Source organism: Nyctereutes procyonoides, unplaced genomic scaffold (genome assembly GCF_905146905.1).
Source record: "Nyctereutes procyonoides isolate TBG_1078 unplaced genomic scaffold, NYPRO_anot_genome, whole genome shotgun sequence".
Lineage (NCBI taxonomy): Eukaryota > Metazoa > Chordata > Mammalia > Carnivora > Canidae > Nyctereutes > Nyctereutes procyonoides.
In genome coordinates, this window is record NW_026575124.1 from 5553241 (window position 1) to 5567757 (window position 14517).

General features: G+C 42.7%; 1 protein-coding gene across 1 annotated transcript in view; it reads right to left on the reverse strand.

Annotated features, from left to right (window-relative positions):
* Nucleotides 1–1149: 1149 nt before the first annotated feature.
* Nucleotides 1150–14517, reverse strand: part of TESPA1 (thymocyte expressed, positive selection associated 1) — a 36532-nt gene continuing 23164 nt past the window's right edge. Inside the window, exons 8-11 of the mRNA XM_055337224.1 lie at nt 14270–14478; nt 11877–12661; nt 10664–10755; nt 1150–1626 (exon numbers count right to left, since the gene is read on the reverse strand). Coding sequence (XP_055193199.1) covers nt 10678–10755; nt 11877–12661; nt 14270–14478 — 1072 coding nt within the window. The 3' untranslated portion in view covers nt 1150–1626; nt 10664–10677. The remainder of the gene's footprint in view (nt 1627–10663; nt 10756–11876; nt 12662–14269; nt 14479–14517) is intronic.

The following is a 14517-nucleotide window of genomic DNA, read 5'->3' on the forward strand; positions in this document are numbered from 1 at the left end:
ACCCTTTGAGCTACCAATCTTCTCCCAGCCTCATCCCAATTCTACAACCCGGGCAAGCGTTTCTCTAGGAACTGAGAATCATCTCTCCGAAATGTAATCAAAGAAGATAGGCCTTTATCTCCCAAGTTCAGTGGAAGGGAAGGAGCCTACCTTAAGCTGGGCCCTTAGCTCCTAGTCTTACAAAATGGCCAGAAAGTGGGGTTCCTGGGGTAGGGGGTGCTCAGGGGGTGGAGGGTCTGCCTTCAGCCCAGGTCGTGGTCGCGGGGTCCTGGGATCCAGCCCTCCCTGCAGGGCTGCCTCTGCCTGCTGCTCGGCCTACTTGTTTGCTCTCTCTGTCAAACACATAAATTCTTAAAAAAAAAAAAAAAAAAAAGAAAGAAAGAAAGAAAAATATGCCAGGAAGCTTACTTTTCCTCTAGATAAGGCCAGTCAGCAAACACAGGGGGTCTAAGAGCTCCCCAGCCCAGCCCCTAAACTCTCTAGTTCCTTCTTCGTCCCAAGCTGGACAACCAGACTTGGTCAACGCTCCGTGCTTTCTCCCCTCCGGTTGGCGATATTATTGGAATAAAATCAACCTCTGCGTGCTCATCCTATCTGGTAGATGATTTTTTTCTTTGACACTAGTGGTTATGCTTTCCCTCAAATCCCTCTCTTCTGGTCTTTGCTATCTTGCAACTTATTAGGCAGCTGAGTAATACATTACTGGAAGTGTGTGTGCGTGTGAGACCTCTCCTAGTCTACAAAAAACTTAGAACGGGTCTAAGATGCTCTGTACACGTGCTGCCTGGTACAGTATCGTAGGTGCTCAAGGCCTGTTTGCCAACAAAATATTTTCCCTATGACCCAAACCACAACTGCTATTTATTTTAAAACACGCCAACGTTTTTTTTTTGTTTGTTTGTTTTTAAGTTTATTTGTATTTTGTTTTCTGCCAGCAGAAAATACTGATTTCTTTTTGCAACGGCCAAGAGGAGGAACCCTGATCCCCACTCATCTTTTTTTTTCTTCTATGAAGATGCAAAATTTGACATCGAGGGAGAAATTTGGGATAAGGGAGAGGCTTCCAGAAAAACAGGACTCTGGTGTTGTGGGAGACTTTCTGGAATTTAATTCGAGACGCGGAGGATACGTAGAGGCTCCTGGGAGCCCCAGTGCCAGGTACACCAAGGTTTCAGAGCCTGAAGGTGGGATTTCTCCTTCCTCATTTAGCTTAAGTCCAAGAATATTCCAGTAGCAATATTGTTCCTTGTTCTCCGAAGTTGACCATCGTTAAATCCTCTAACTGCCCTACGCAGTATCAGAGCTTGGGAGAAAATTGTGTCTAGTTCACCACGGTCCACCTTGTGTATGCTAATACCCACATGGTAGAGAAACCAATGCACAGAAGAATGAAGGGACGTGCCTCGGGTCTTTCCCTGGGCATGCAGTTTACCGCAGGCTCAGGGCAGAGATTCCAGGTCTGTCCGGCCGGTCTTTCTTCCCATGCACCTGCTGCCTTTCTCCTACCGTGTTCAGGGGTTTGTGGGGCCGGGGAGCAGGAGCTGGGTCTTGGGGGCAATGGGACGTGGGCATTGGGCTCTTCTCTGAAGCCACTGCTCTCAGAGCACGTATGGTGGCGTGGAAAGCCTGTAATGGGAATAAAAAGAAACATATCATCCATTTTCGAGACAACTCTGGGTACTGGGGTTGGTAGAGGCGTCCCTGCCCCACCTGTTGAAATGTCTCTCGCTAGTGCAAGCCACACTCAGGGGGATTAGCAGCAGCTGGAGCAGCTGGAGCAGCAGCAGCAGCAACAGAAACCCTCATGTGACTGTTTCTGTTCTGCCCGCCGTGAAGTGCGGACCCTGCCTGGAAGGGTTCACTTCTTATCCTTTTATCCTTAGAAAGCAATACTTCTATCCTTATTCGTTTATGTGGATCACTGAACACTGCTGGAGAAAATGATTATTTTTAGACAGATTGTATTTATTTCTTCATTTGAGAGGGAGAGGGAGACAGGGAGCAAGCACACGCGTGAGCCAGGGAAGGAGCAGAGGGAGAGGGAGAAGCAGGCTCCACGCTGAGCAGGGCCCGACCCGAGGCCCCGACATCATGACCCGGGCCGAAGGCAGACACTTAACCAACGGAGCCACCCAGGCGCCCCTGGAGAAAATTATTAAATCCTACTAATCCATATTCTGTGCCTTGAGCTGAGCCCTAATATTATACATTTATTCAACTATTAATACGTGTTTCTATAGTAAACATTTCTCATTATTTATTTTTCATAGTAACAACCTCAGACCTTTACTGTTGTCTTCAAATTCCCTGTCTCACACTGTTTAGGGGTGACCCTTTTTTTTTTTTTTTTTTAGGAAAAAGAGAGAGACCGATAGGCAGAAATGTCTTTTTTTTTTTTTTTTTTTTTTTTTTTTTTAGGCAGAAATGTCTTGACTTCTCCGGGTGACCAATGTAACTGTGTTCACGCTTGTCCTTTTTCCTTTCCTCTAATCTCAGATAAAGATTTGTATGTATGCTTCACGGCTAGACCCTCCAAAAGCACTTTATGTATATATATATTTTTTCCTTTTTTTTTCTTTTTATTGTAACAGCCTTATTGAGCTATAATTTACATACCATCAAATTCACCTTTAAAATCCCTTAAAAAGTGTACGATTGTTTTTAGTAGATTCGTGGAATTATGCAGCCATCAACTCCAGAATATTTTTATCACCCCAAAAAGAAACCTCTTACCTATTAGGAGGGCACATGATATAATGAGCCCTGGGTATTATAGAAAACTAATGAATCAGTGACTTTCTGTATATTTTTAAATTAAGTCTTTAAAAGTGATTGGATCTCAACTCATTCCAATTTTCCAATGACCTCACAGCATCATTCTCTCTTCCTTCCTGAACCATGACCTCCCCCACCCTATGGGTTCCTCCCCTTCAGCAAATATATATGCTTAAACCTTTCCCATCCTAGAAAAAACCAGAACACTCTTTAGAGTCTCTTGATTCCTTTATCTACTTTATTTGCGTAACTTCTTAGTTTTCACGTTAATATTTTAAATCCCTGTCATATAAATAGAAATGTTCTTATTGATATTTCTTTCTTTTTTTATGAATTTATTTTTTTATTGGTGTTCAATTTGCCAACATATAGAATAACACTGAGGTGGGAACTTGGCGGGATGAGCACTGGGTGTTATTCTTATTGATATTTCTAATCATTGTGTAGTTGCAAATCCAGTGATATCCGTGCATTCTCCTTCCTGCTGGATATTTTATGACGTTTGTTACTGGAGAATATACCCTCCTTCTTGAACCATATCTCACTTGGCTTCTATTTGAAACTTTCTTTTTCCAACCCCTATAGCTACTCTTTTGTGAACATCTTGTACTTGATTGATTTTTAAATATTGCTCTTTCTAAGGTTTCCTTTTACACTTGAACTTCTGTCTCTGCATACTTTCCCTAAGTGAACTGCTATTTCTCGTGTCTTCACCTGTTATAAGGAAGCCTGGAATTCCAACAAACTCTGTCCTTAAGCTCGTATACCCAGCTGCCTCAGGGACTTCTCTATTCTTAGTATCTCAGAACCGCCTCCAACTCATCATATCTCAATCTCAACTCATCCGATTATTCTAGACTTGAAAATAGACAAACAAGATTACCATATTTTGGTAACTGGGAGCAGTGCGAGAGTTTCTCTTTCCAAGGCTATTTTACTACTTTGTTGGGCAGGGGTCACCTCACAAATTTACGTTGAGTAGAGATGCAAGTACTTTATTTCTGGTGTAAACGATCATCTCAGAGATGAGCGTCGATGGTGTTGCTGCTGGTGACTAGTTTTGTAGCTGACTCAGGTGTCTGTTGATAACTAACTTCTCAAATACGCTTTGGACCAATTCAAATACATTATGGAGTTCTTTTTTTTTTTAAGATTTTATTTATTTATTCACAAAAGACACACAGAGAGAGAGAGAGGCAGAGACACAGGCAGAGGGAGAAGCAGGCTCCATGCAGGGAGCCCGACGTGGGACTCGATCCCGGGTCTCCAGGATCACGCCCTGGGCCGAAGGCAGGCTCTAAACCGCTGCGCCATCCAGGGATCCCCCATTATTGGAATTCTTATTAATTGATGAGTTGAATAAAATCTTTGAATATGTTTGTCTTATATTAACACAAGTCATTATTTTGCCTTTTTGAAAATTATACTTTAAAATATTTGCCTTTAACTTGCTATTTCTACTGTATGTTGTTCTTAATAAAAGGACTCAATATTCACTTAGTCATTCAAGAAGAAACCTGGAAATTTCCCCATTTTTTTTTTTTCTTTTCCTCCCTCCACCCCTCAAACATAAGTCTGATCAATCCTTGATTTAGCCATTGGGCACATTAAATATCTCAGGGTGTCACGCTTCCTCTCCATTCCTAGTATGCTCGTCTTATTTCTGGTGGTCACATTTCTCCTTTGTCTTTTGTGGTAAGCTTTTAGATGATTTTTTCTTTCTGCACTGGTTCCTTATTCCATCCATTTCCCATATTTACACCAGAATGAGCTTTCTAAAAGATAAATCTAATCATATAACTTCTTTTGTACATTTCTAAGTGGCTCTTTACCTTTCTAGACTAAATCAAAACACTTAAAATAACATTGAAGACTTTTGTTTCGTATCTAATTTCTTTTTTTTAAACTTTTACTCCTGTATGCCTTTTTTTATATAAATTTATTTTTTATTGGTGTTCAATTTGCCAACATATAGAATAACACCCAGTGCTCATATCTAATCTCTATTTATCTTTCCTATTCTTAATTTTTATCTCCCACATATCCGCTTTCTCCCAAACGGCACAAGGTGTAGTTTCTGAAGGTTTTATGATATTCCATTTCTCTCTGCCTTTGAACATGCTTATCTCTACTGCCTTTAGTATATCAGTATCTTATTGCTTCTTCTTCTACTTTGCCCCACCATTCTTCCCCTGTTTGACTTTTACTCATGTGTCCAGATTCATCTGGACATGTCATACTCTGGTAAGTCCATTTTTCTATGTCCCTGTGGCATGTTAAGTTCCACTAAGTACCAACAGACAGCTTTGAATTACCTGCTATTTGGGACCGTTTAAGACTAGTTCCCTTCTTTATCCTATGCTCTGCACCAGCCTCCCCACATAATCCTGGCTGTCCTCCCCCTGCACTGCCACCAGCAGAGTTGTCCATAAAATCCAACTCCTACCTCTAGATATGATCACTTTGCAAATAGGATATATGTTAGCCTGTGCCACCTCAGATCTGGCAAAAGAAACAAACAGCATCAAAAAGCGAAGAAACCAACAATCCAATCATGAAATGGGCAGAAGTTCATGAAATGAACAGAAATCTCACAGAGGAAGACATAGACGTGGCCAACACGCACAGGAGAAAATGCTCCACATCACTGGCCATCAGGGAAATACAAATCAAACCCACAATGAGATCCCACCTCACACCAGTGAGAATGGGGAAAATTAACAAGGCAGGAAACCACAAATGTTGGAGAGGATGCGGAGAAAAGGGAACCCTCCTGCACTGTGGGTGTGAATGTGACCTGGTGCAGCCACTCTGGAAAACTGTGTGGAGGTTCCTCAGAGTTAAAAATAGACCTGCCCTACGACCCAGCAATTGCACTGTTAGGGATTTACCCCAAAGATCCAGATGCAGTGAAACGTCGGGACACCTGCACCCCGATGTTTATAGCAACAATGTCCACAATAGCCAAACTGTGGAAGGAGCCTCGGTGTCCATCGAAAGATGAATGGATGAAGAAGCTGTGGTCTATGTATACAATGGAATATCACTCAGCCATTAGAAACGACAAATACCCACCATTTGCTTCAACATGGAGGGAACTGGAGGGTATTATGCTGAGTGAAATGAGTCAATCGGAGAAGGACAAACATTGTATGGTCTCATTCATTTGGGGAATATAAAAAATAGTGAAAGGGAATAAAGGAGAAAGGAGAAAAAATAAGTGGGAAATATCAGAAAGGGAGACAGAACATGGAAGATTCCTAACTCTGGGAAATGAACTAGGGGTGGTGGAAGGGGAGGACGGCGGGGGGTTGGGGTGACTGGGGTGACGGGCACTGAGGGGGGCACTTGACGGGATGAGCACTGGGTGTTATGCTGTATGTTGGCAAATTGAACTCCAATAAAAAATAAAAATAAAAAAACCTTGGCCCTGCCTCTTATAAATTTGATAAAGGTCAAACAGCTTCAATTTCAGCAATGGGACACTAATAGAACGGGCTCTGCATTTGACATTGTTGAGTGTGGTACAAATTATGAGGAATGATGAGGATTTGGGAGGAAGATTAAGACTTCTTCTCTGGCAGAGACTAAATGAGAGGGTGGAAGGGAAGAAAACTGATAGCCGGGGAGGAGATCCTCTTTTAATGGAAGGTCCCCTTGGGGTAACTACAGAAAAGCACTTACCTTATGTAAATTAGATAGAAAGGAAAAGGAACAGCCTTTTAGAAGATGAAGATCTTTGAGGTTTTGGGTGATAAGCACAGCAGAGCTGGATTTCAACTCCCTTTGTTTCTTTGAGTCTCTTTGTGCAACGGTGAGGACTATACAGCTGGACCCCATGGCCGGCTGGGTGCTGCTACCCCTTCCAACCCTTGCTGACACCCCTCTCATGCCTGATGACAAGTAGTAGGTGAACACTTGGGGCTTGATACACAGCTTCTGGGAGATCATTAATCCCTGGAGGTAATTACAGACCCTGGAGGAGGACTTCTCTCTCATTCGATCTGAGGAACTGGCCCAGCTCACTCTGCCTTTGATGGTAGTGAGTGACTTTCCCCTTTTCCATATTTATCACATAGTGTTTAATCTTGGTAGTCCTCAGGTGCTTTCACAGGGATCCCCCCATTCTGTGATGTCTTAAAGGATGAAACAGGAGTGGATCAAGAGAGATAATTCATAGCTTTGCAAGAAAAGATAATTAAAGGAGTGTATGGAAGATTTGGGACCCACGGTGACCCCCTGATTCAGTCAAAGACTGTGTCAGTGAAGAAGAGATCTCTTAGTCTTCTAGTGAATCACAGAAGGGAAATCCGCAAAATCATTTCCTCATGAGAGTTACTGTCTTTCATCCAATCTGATAAATCATCTTTTGTAAGGCTCAATTTTCTTACATTTCACTAAGGAGGGGAAAAAAATAGAGACATTGGGTGATATTGCCAATTGTTAGAGATATTAAAATGTGGAAAATTGCACGCTTTAGAAAAAGTGAGGTACAGCATTTCTAACCGCAACGTCTTGTGCTGTAATGAGGCCTCCTGACCCTGGCAGAAGGTGGAATCTAGCTCCTTATCCAAAATGTGTAGCTCCTAGCAATACTTTCTCCCTGGAAATTTCTGTTCTAATCTTTCCATACACTGAAGGACCCAGTTTCCTTTGGCGGACATCTTGGCATTATCTTGTGCGAGGCTGACATCTGCTGGACAAGTAACACTCGAGTGACGCTTTGCATTTTAGAGTAAATGAAGTTATTGGCAAAGAAACCTAACTGTGGAGCATATACTCCACATTTTCTATTTTAAATTGGTAAGCCTACCAGTTAATTTCCTTTTCAAATTCCTATGCCGTGGCTGAGTCTGGATGAGCTGTAGCATGAAAGCTTACCCTCAACGCATCTTTGACATATGAGGGTAAAGCCCTTTGATTGAAGCAGTTATTCTCAACCCGCATGATTCAGTGGAGTCCATGTGATTGTGCTGGACTGTTTATAAGATGGCAGGACAACCTTCCCACTCCACATGCCTTTTTGCAATAGGGCCTTGCCATGCTTGTTAAGGAGTAGTCTGTTTTCCTTCCCTTGGAGCCTCTGTTGGCCTTGTGATTTGATTTAACCAGGAATGTAGTAGAGGGGACATGGTGAAACTTGCAACACACCCACAAAAAGAAGCGGTGCAATTTCAGTTTTAGCTGAACATCCACATAAGAAAGACAACCCATCAGCTAGCCTGCCAAAGAATAACTCAGCACACGGACAGCGTGCCCCCTGACGGTCAACACCAAGGTCCCAGACATCTGGGGGAGCCCATTTTTGACCTTTCAGTCCAGGCCAGCCAAATAGCCAAAAGCCGTTGCGTAACTGAGCCCAAGTGAGACAAGCAGAAGAACCTTCTCATAAACCCACAAAATAGTGACAAAAACGAAACAACTTTTTCTTTAAACCACTGCATTTTGGGTGGTTTGCTGTGCAGCAATACGAAAGTTTTAAGAGAAGAATAACAAATGATGGGGATCCCTGGGTGGCTCAGCGGTTGAGCGTCTGCCTTGGGCCCAGGGCGTGACCACCTTCAGGGTGCAATCCTGGAGTCTCGGGATCGAGTCCCACGTCAGGCTCCAGGCATGGAGCCTGCTTCTATCATAAATAAATAAATAAATAAATAAATAAATAAATAAATAAATCTTTAAAAAAACCAAATAAATAAATCTTAAAAAAAAAATGATGCCCAAGCCCAAACCCTAGAGATTTGCATTTAAATCTATAGGTTGAAGTCTAGGAAATAGCAACTAAAAAAACTTGTAGGATTGAGAATCACTGTTCTAAATATTTTATGCCCATGATTACTTTTTCTAAAGTCAGCAGCAGCTGCGGCAACATCATTGTTACTATGATGATATGTTATATTACTCTGACACATTCCCTGTAAGGTGTTAAACTCTACATAAATGCCTAGTCCATATATATGATATAATTATATAATGATTACATGTATAAGATAAATAACCGCTGAGCCACCCGGGCTGCCCGATTCCTATCCTAAACTTTACCCAACTGTATAAAAGATATTGCTGCCTTCTGATATTTAGCTTTTTTGTAAGTGACTACTGGATACATATAATTTAAATACCTGGAGATGAAAGTAATGAGTAAAAGAGAAAGAAGAGAGGGGTCCCTGGGTGGCTCAGCTGTTTAGCACCAGGGCGTGACCCTGGGGTCCCGGGATCGAGTCCCATCTTGGGCTCCCCGTAGGGAGCCTGCTTCTCCCTCTGCCTGTGTCTCTGCCTCTCTCTTTCTCTGTGTGTCTCTCATGAAAAAATAAATAAATAAAACCTTTAAAAAGAAAAGAAGGATCCCTGGGTGGCGCAGCAGTTTGGCGCCTGCCTTTGGCCCAGGGCGCGATCCTGGAGACCCGGGATCGAATCCCACATCGGGCTCCCGGTGCATGGAGCCTGCTTCTCCCTCTCCCTCTCCCTCTGCCTATGTCTCTGCCTCTCTCTCTCTCTCTCTCTCTCTCTCTCTCTCTCTCTCTGTGACTATCATAAATAAAATTTAAAAAAATAAAAATAAAAATTGTTTAATAAATAAATAAATAAATAAATAAATAAATAAATAAATAAATAGAAAGAAGAGTGACTAGGGCCCTAAAATCACTGAGAATGAAGATTAAAAGAGTTAGAATTGTAAAGATCTTTGAGATTCTGGAAAAGCAACACTGCAGCTTTAGAGTATTCACCCAAAATAACTATCGGTCCAGGAAGTATGGTAAACTAAGACATTTGAAATTGAGGGAACTCTAAGCAAGACTCATTGACTTGATTGAAGAAGGATATCAATTTCTACTATCTTGGAAAAAAGCATTTATTTATTCATTCATTCATACATTCAATCGTTCATTCACTCCTGATGCCATCTTCTCTGTGGTACTAGGGGATAGGTGACAAAAACTACAGGAGCTGCATTTATACTTAGTTTAAATAATAAATCTTCAGCCAAAATATCCGAAGGTATAAGGGATACCTCTGATATAATGCACAAAAGTCGTATGGAAAGACATTTTAACTGCAGTAACCATTTTTGTGGTTATTCACTGTCCTTCCTTAATTAACAAGGGAAGGAGAGCGAAGGACATCAAACCCTCACTGCAGGAAGAAACTCAAAGCCTAAGGGAACATGGCTGTGAGATACCTGGGGTTTTCCCCACGTGGTGATGTAGGCTGATTAGAATGTCTCTATAAGCAGGAGCTGGGATGAAGCTCTTTACGGTTGGTTCTCGCCTGTTAAAAAACTATAGCGGTGCTTCTCAAACTTCAACATGCAAATAAATCACCTAAAGATCTTGATAAAATTGTGATACCTTAATTCGGGTGTGCGGTCTGGGATTCCGCATTTCTAACAAAATCCCAAGTGATGCTAATGCTGCTGGTCTGCAGGCTACACTCCGAATATTAAGGCAATACAGAATTTACCCTAGAACACTTCTCAGACTGTGATTGCCAGGCCAACAGCATCAGTATCACTTGGGAACTTGTTAGAAAAGCAAATTCTTGGGCCCTGTGGAGGGTTTCTCAATCAGAAACTGGGATTTGGGGCCCAGACATCTGCATTTTAACAAGCCCACCGGGTGATGCTAACGTCTGAGAACCACTAATCTAGAGAAGTATCTAACCAGCCATAATAGAAATACCTGAGGGGCTCAAAAACAAAAAAAAAAAAAATCAGGCACTGCTTTCCATGCCATATCAATTAAGTCAGAATCACAGGATGAGGGGGCACTTGGTTGTGGGTATTTAAAAAAATCTTCCTGGATAAATGCAGTATGTAGCCAGGTTTGAGAATCACTGCCTGAAGGAGGGTGGGAGGGGGAGAGAAAGAAAGGAGAGAGAGAGACCTACTTACTTTTTGAGTCTTTGTTAGCAGAAGTCTGGTGCAGGTGGAGGTGTCTGGGAGCATCGGGCCAGCAGCTCTTCCTTCTCACCGTGGCTGTGCACCTGTAACCAAGATCCCAGCAGAACTCAGGGCCAGTGGGGAAAAGTCTCAGAGGGCAGGTGGCTGTAGGGGAAAGAGGCTGAGTGTACTTGGGAGACTCGGCTTCTTCTCTTGCGGCAGGAATGTGTGGTAGTGAGGAAGTCAGGAGCTGAGGTGCAGCTCCATGCCCAGTGGTAGGTGACATGTATGTAAACAATATTATAAATCGTCTCAGCTTCTCTTGGTGGCAAGGATCTGAGATCTTTTTGTAAGAGAGCTCAGCACTTGATGGCAGTACTGCAAATAGTCCCAGACCAGAGGAATCTCGAGAGTCCACAGGATGAAGAGCGGGTGGGCCAACAGAATGGGCACACCTGGACCCTGCACTACCCCTTCTAGAACATGCTCTAGTTGCACAGGATACCCAAATACGCTGCTGAGATGCTTCTAAGTCTGCCTCAGGCAATTGCACTGCTTTTGTTTGGTGTCTTTTGTCTTAAAGGGTTAACCTCTCTACTAGTGTATGCACCCTCAGGCATGACCGATGACCAGTAGAAGGCTATTTGTGTGCGTAGAGGGTGTGTGGCTTTTGGATATGCAGGCCAGGTGCTCACACACTTCTGTGCAAAGTCCTTTATGGCTTAGGGCAGATCTGGGCGTGGGAAGAGAAGAGGACAAGCCAGAGCCGGGGAGTGGCTCTGCTCACGCTGCCATGTTCTTGCACAGAAGTCTTAAGAGTCTGAGAATATTAAATTTGAACCTGGGCTTCCATGTATTTATGGTTACATATTTATTAAGGTGGAAGAGACCATATTTTATTCAATAGCATTTCGCATGGTGTATAACCAACCTCTATTCGTACTCTTGTGTGGATCCCATAAATGACAGAGCCAGGTGTGATGAGGAACTCCAATGAAGATCAGCTCGGATGAGGAAATGGAAAAGCTCTGAAAAGCTGGATGCTATTAAGAAATCAAGTCTATTTATCTTTCTCCATCTCTACTAACCTGTTCCCAAAGGTTTCTTAATGTAATTCGAGAATTGTTATATCTGGTGAGGACCAGGGGCCTGGATTCCCTTTACCCAAAGGCAAAAATCCAGAATCTTTCTCTGCCAGTCTCTCTCTTACTCCCAACCCACTCACCTCCTCCAAGTCACAAGTGTCCTGCAGCTGCGGGGTTAGAGACCGGTACAGGGCTGGTTGCTCTTCGCTCTGCTGGTTGATGGACAGGTCCAATGACTTAACCGTCCTGCCCATGGGATTCTTTTGAAACAAGCTCTTTCTTGCTCTGCTCTTTCTTTCCCAGAAAGTCTCATCGTCGGCTCTATGGACTTCCTTATTGGTGGCCTGTAGACCCCAAAGCTCTCTCTTTACCTGTGCAGGGTCTGTGCTCCACTGTAGATCTGCTCTGGGCAGAGAATGTGTGCAACAGGTTGCCTCTGGTTTAGGATCCAGAGTCTGTGATAGTGCTTGCATTGTGGACATCCCCTCTTTCGGGCAAAGGGCACATGGACCAGAAGAAGTGGGCAGCTTTGTTTCCCTGACAAAGGGCACAAGATCTTCCTCTGAGCCTGGCCCAAATCCAGGGTCTTGCTGGAAGACCAGCTTCTCTCCTTTCACTCTGTCCATTACTTCCCATACCACTTGGTCCAAACTGTTCCTTTTGGGGATATTATGGAGTGATGACAGTCGATCTCTGGGGCTTGTATACAGGCACATCTTGGATATGGCTTTCCGGAGGCGCTCTCTGGGTGAGTGAGGTTCAGATTCTGGAGCCAGAATCCTGATAGATGGCACATCGGTTGGGTTGTAATTCCAGAACATGTGGGATGGTGTGAACTTTTGGACAGGTGTCTTAGACACATAGGAGTAGAGACAGAAGAAGGCGTCAGCAGTGACAGCCAGTGTTTGCACTTGCTTAAACCTGCCTGGACACAAAGGTTGAAGATGGTGAATCTGAGGGCCATCGGCAAATTACCTCTTGTATCTCTTCCTTCAATAGCCTTTCTAAGGCTCAAAATTCGGGAAGAAGATGTCATTTTCCCCACCAGTGTTTCTCCCATTTAGGTTCTCACACCCAGGATCCCCTTTCTTGACTCCTTGACTCCCCATCCTGAACAGACATTTTCCTTCAGTCCAAAAATTAATTCCATATGGGATGAGGAACTTTTCTACTTCTTGATTTAACATATCTTTTCGGTTGTCATTATATTCTAAACTATGGCTTCTGCTGCTGTGTGTTTTAGATGATAGACATGACCCCAAAAAGGACAAAACCAATCTCATTTTCTTAGTAACAAATCTTTAGGGTCCTAGAAGGCTTCTGAGTAATAACAAATTGAAGTAATGTCAATTACTAGCCAATGGACTAGGGTACAGAAATTTTGATGTCACTTTTTTTTTTGAAGTAAACTCTATGCCCCATGTGCTCACACTCATGACTTTATCATTCTATTAGACCTTGCATCACAAAATATGGTCCCTACTCTAAAAACATTGGCACTGCTTGGGAACTTGTTATAAATGTAGAATCTTAGACTGTATCTTGAGCATTTTAACCATATCCTTTGATAATTCATATGCACACCCATGTTTGAAAAGCACTATGATAAGTGCTTTTCATCTCTTAAAAAACTGTGAGCTTCCAAAAGGCAAGAATCATGTTTCTCTTGTCTAGTCTGTTCTTACAGAATTTAACACCTAATTTTGTACCTGGCACATAAAATGAATTCAATCAATTACACTCTAATTTTAGTGCACCTAAGAATCATCTAAAGTCGTGGAAATCCTCCAACTCAAAATCTTTGTTACGGCAGGTAGAGCTCAGGGGTGTAGTTTTGCCAAGCTTATTTTAAGTTGAATCTGATGCAAAGAATCTGAAACAAACTATCAGGAACACAATGTTGGGGATGTAGCAGACTATAGTTTGAAATGTATTCTAACATAGAGAATATTTTATTTCTCATCGAGCTAGAGAAACCCTCTCATATCTTTCCTTAGTATGGAATCAGGACAGCTTAAGTAGTTGTTTGCTGGATGTGGTCTAAGGATTACACATAAGAATCCTGTGTGCATGTTTAAAATAAATGCTTCTGAGCCTTTTCCCTCATGTAAAAAAAGTAGCCTGTGAATATGAATATTTTATAAAGTCTATGGACAATTTAATATATTTAACTTTGAGAACAGCTGCCCTAAAAGGAAATGATTTTAATACAGTGGCTGTAAGTGGGGAACATTCTGTTGTTCCAAATGAGAAATAAAAGCAGGTATAAGATTTAAAGACACTGTTCGCATTTGATTCAACTAAAGGGGAGAAGGCCTAAGAGAGCAATAGTGGTACGAGGTCTCCTGATGATTATTTCTTTAAGAGAGAGAAGCAGACATCAAAGTTCTCCATCTTTACTGAAAACAAGATGCCAGGACACAGACACAGGAGACAAAGTGTAGAGTGAAACTGACGGAGAGAAAGTAGGATCTGGAGCCACCGATCCCTGTTCGTGAATGGCAGAGAAATAGAGATCTATGGGAACACTCACTGGCCAGCATGAGGCAAGGGTCCTCCATCTCAATCCTCCGCACCTGGGCCTTCAGGAAGAGCTGGAAATCAATGCCTTTGGCCTGAGAGGGGGTGGTGAAAAATCGGGCAGGAATCCGCGAAGTATCCTTGTGGTCCTCTTGGCCAAAGCCCAGACTGAAGAGGACATCCTCTGCGTCTTCTTGCACCTTGTCCAGAATCTCAGAGATGCTGAGAGAGAGAGAGAGAGAGAGAGAGAGAGAGAGAGAG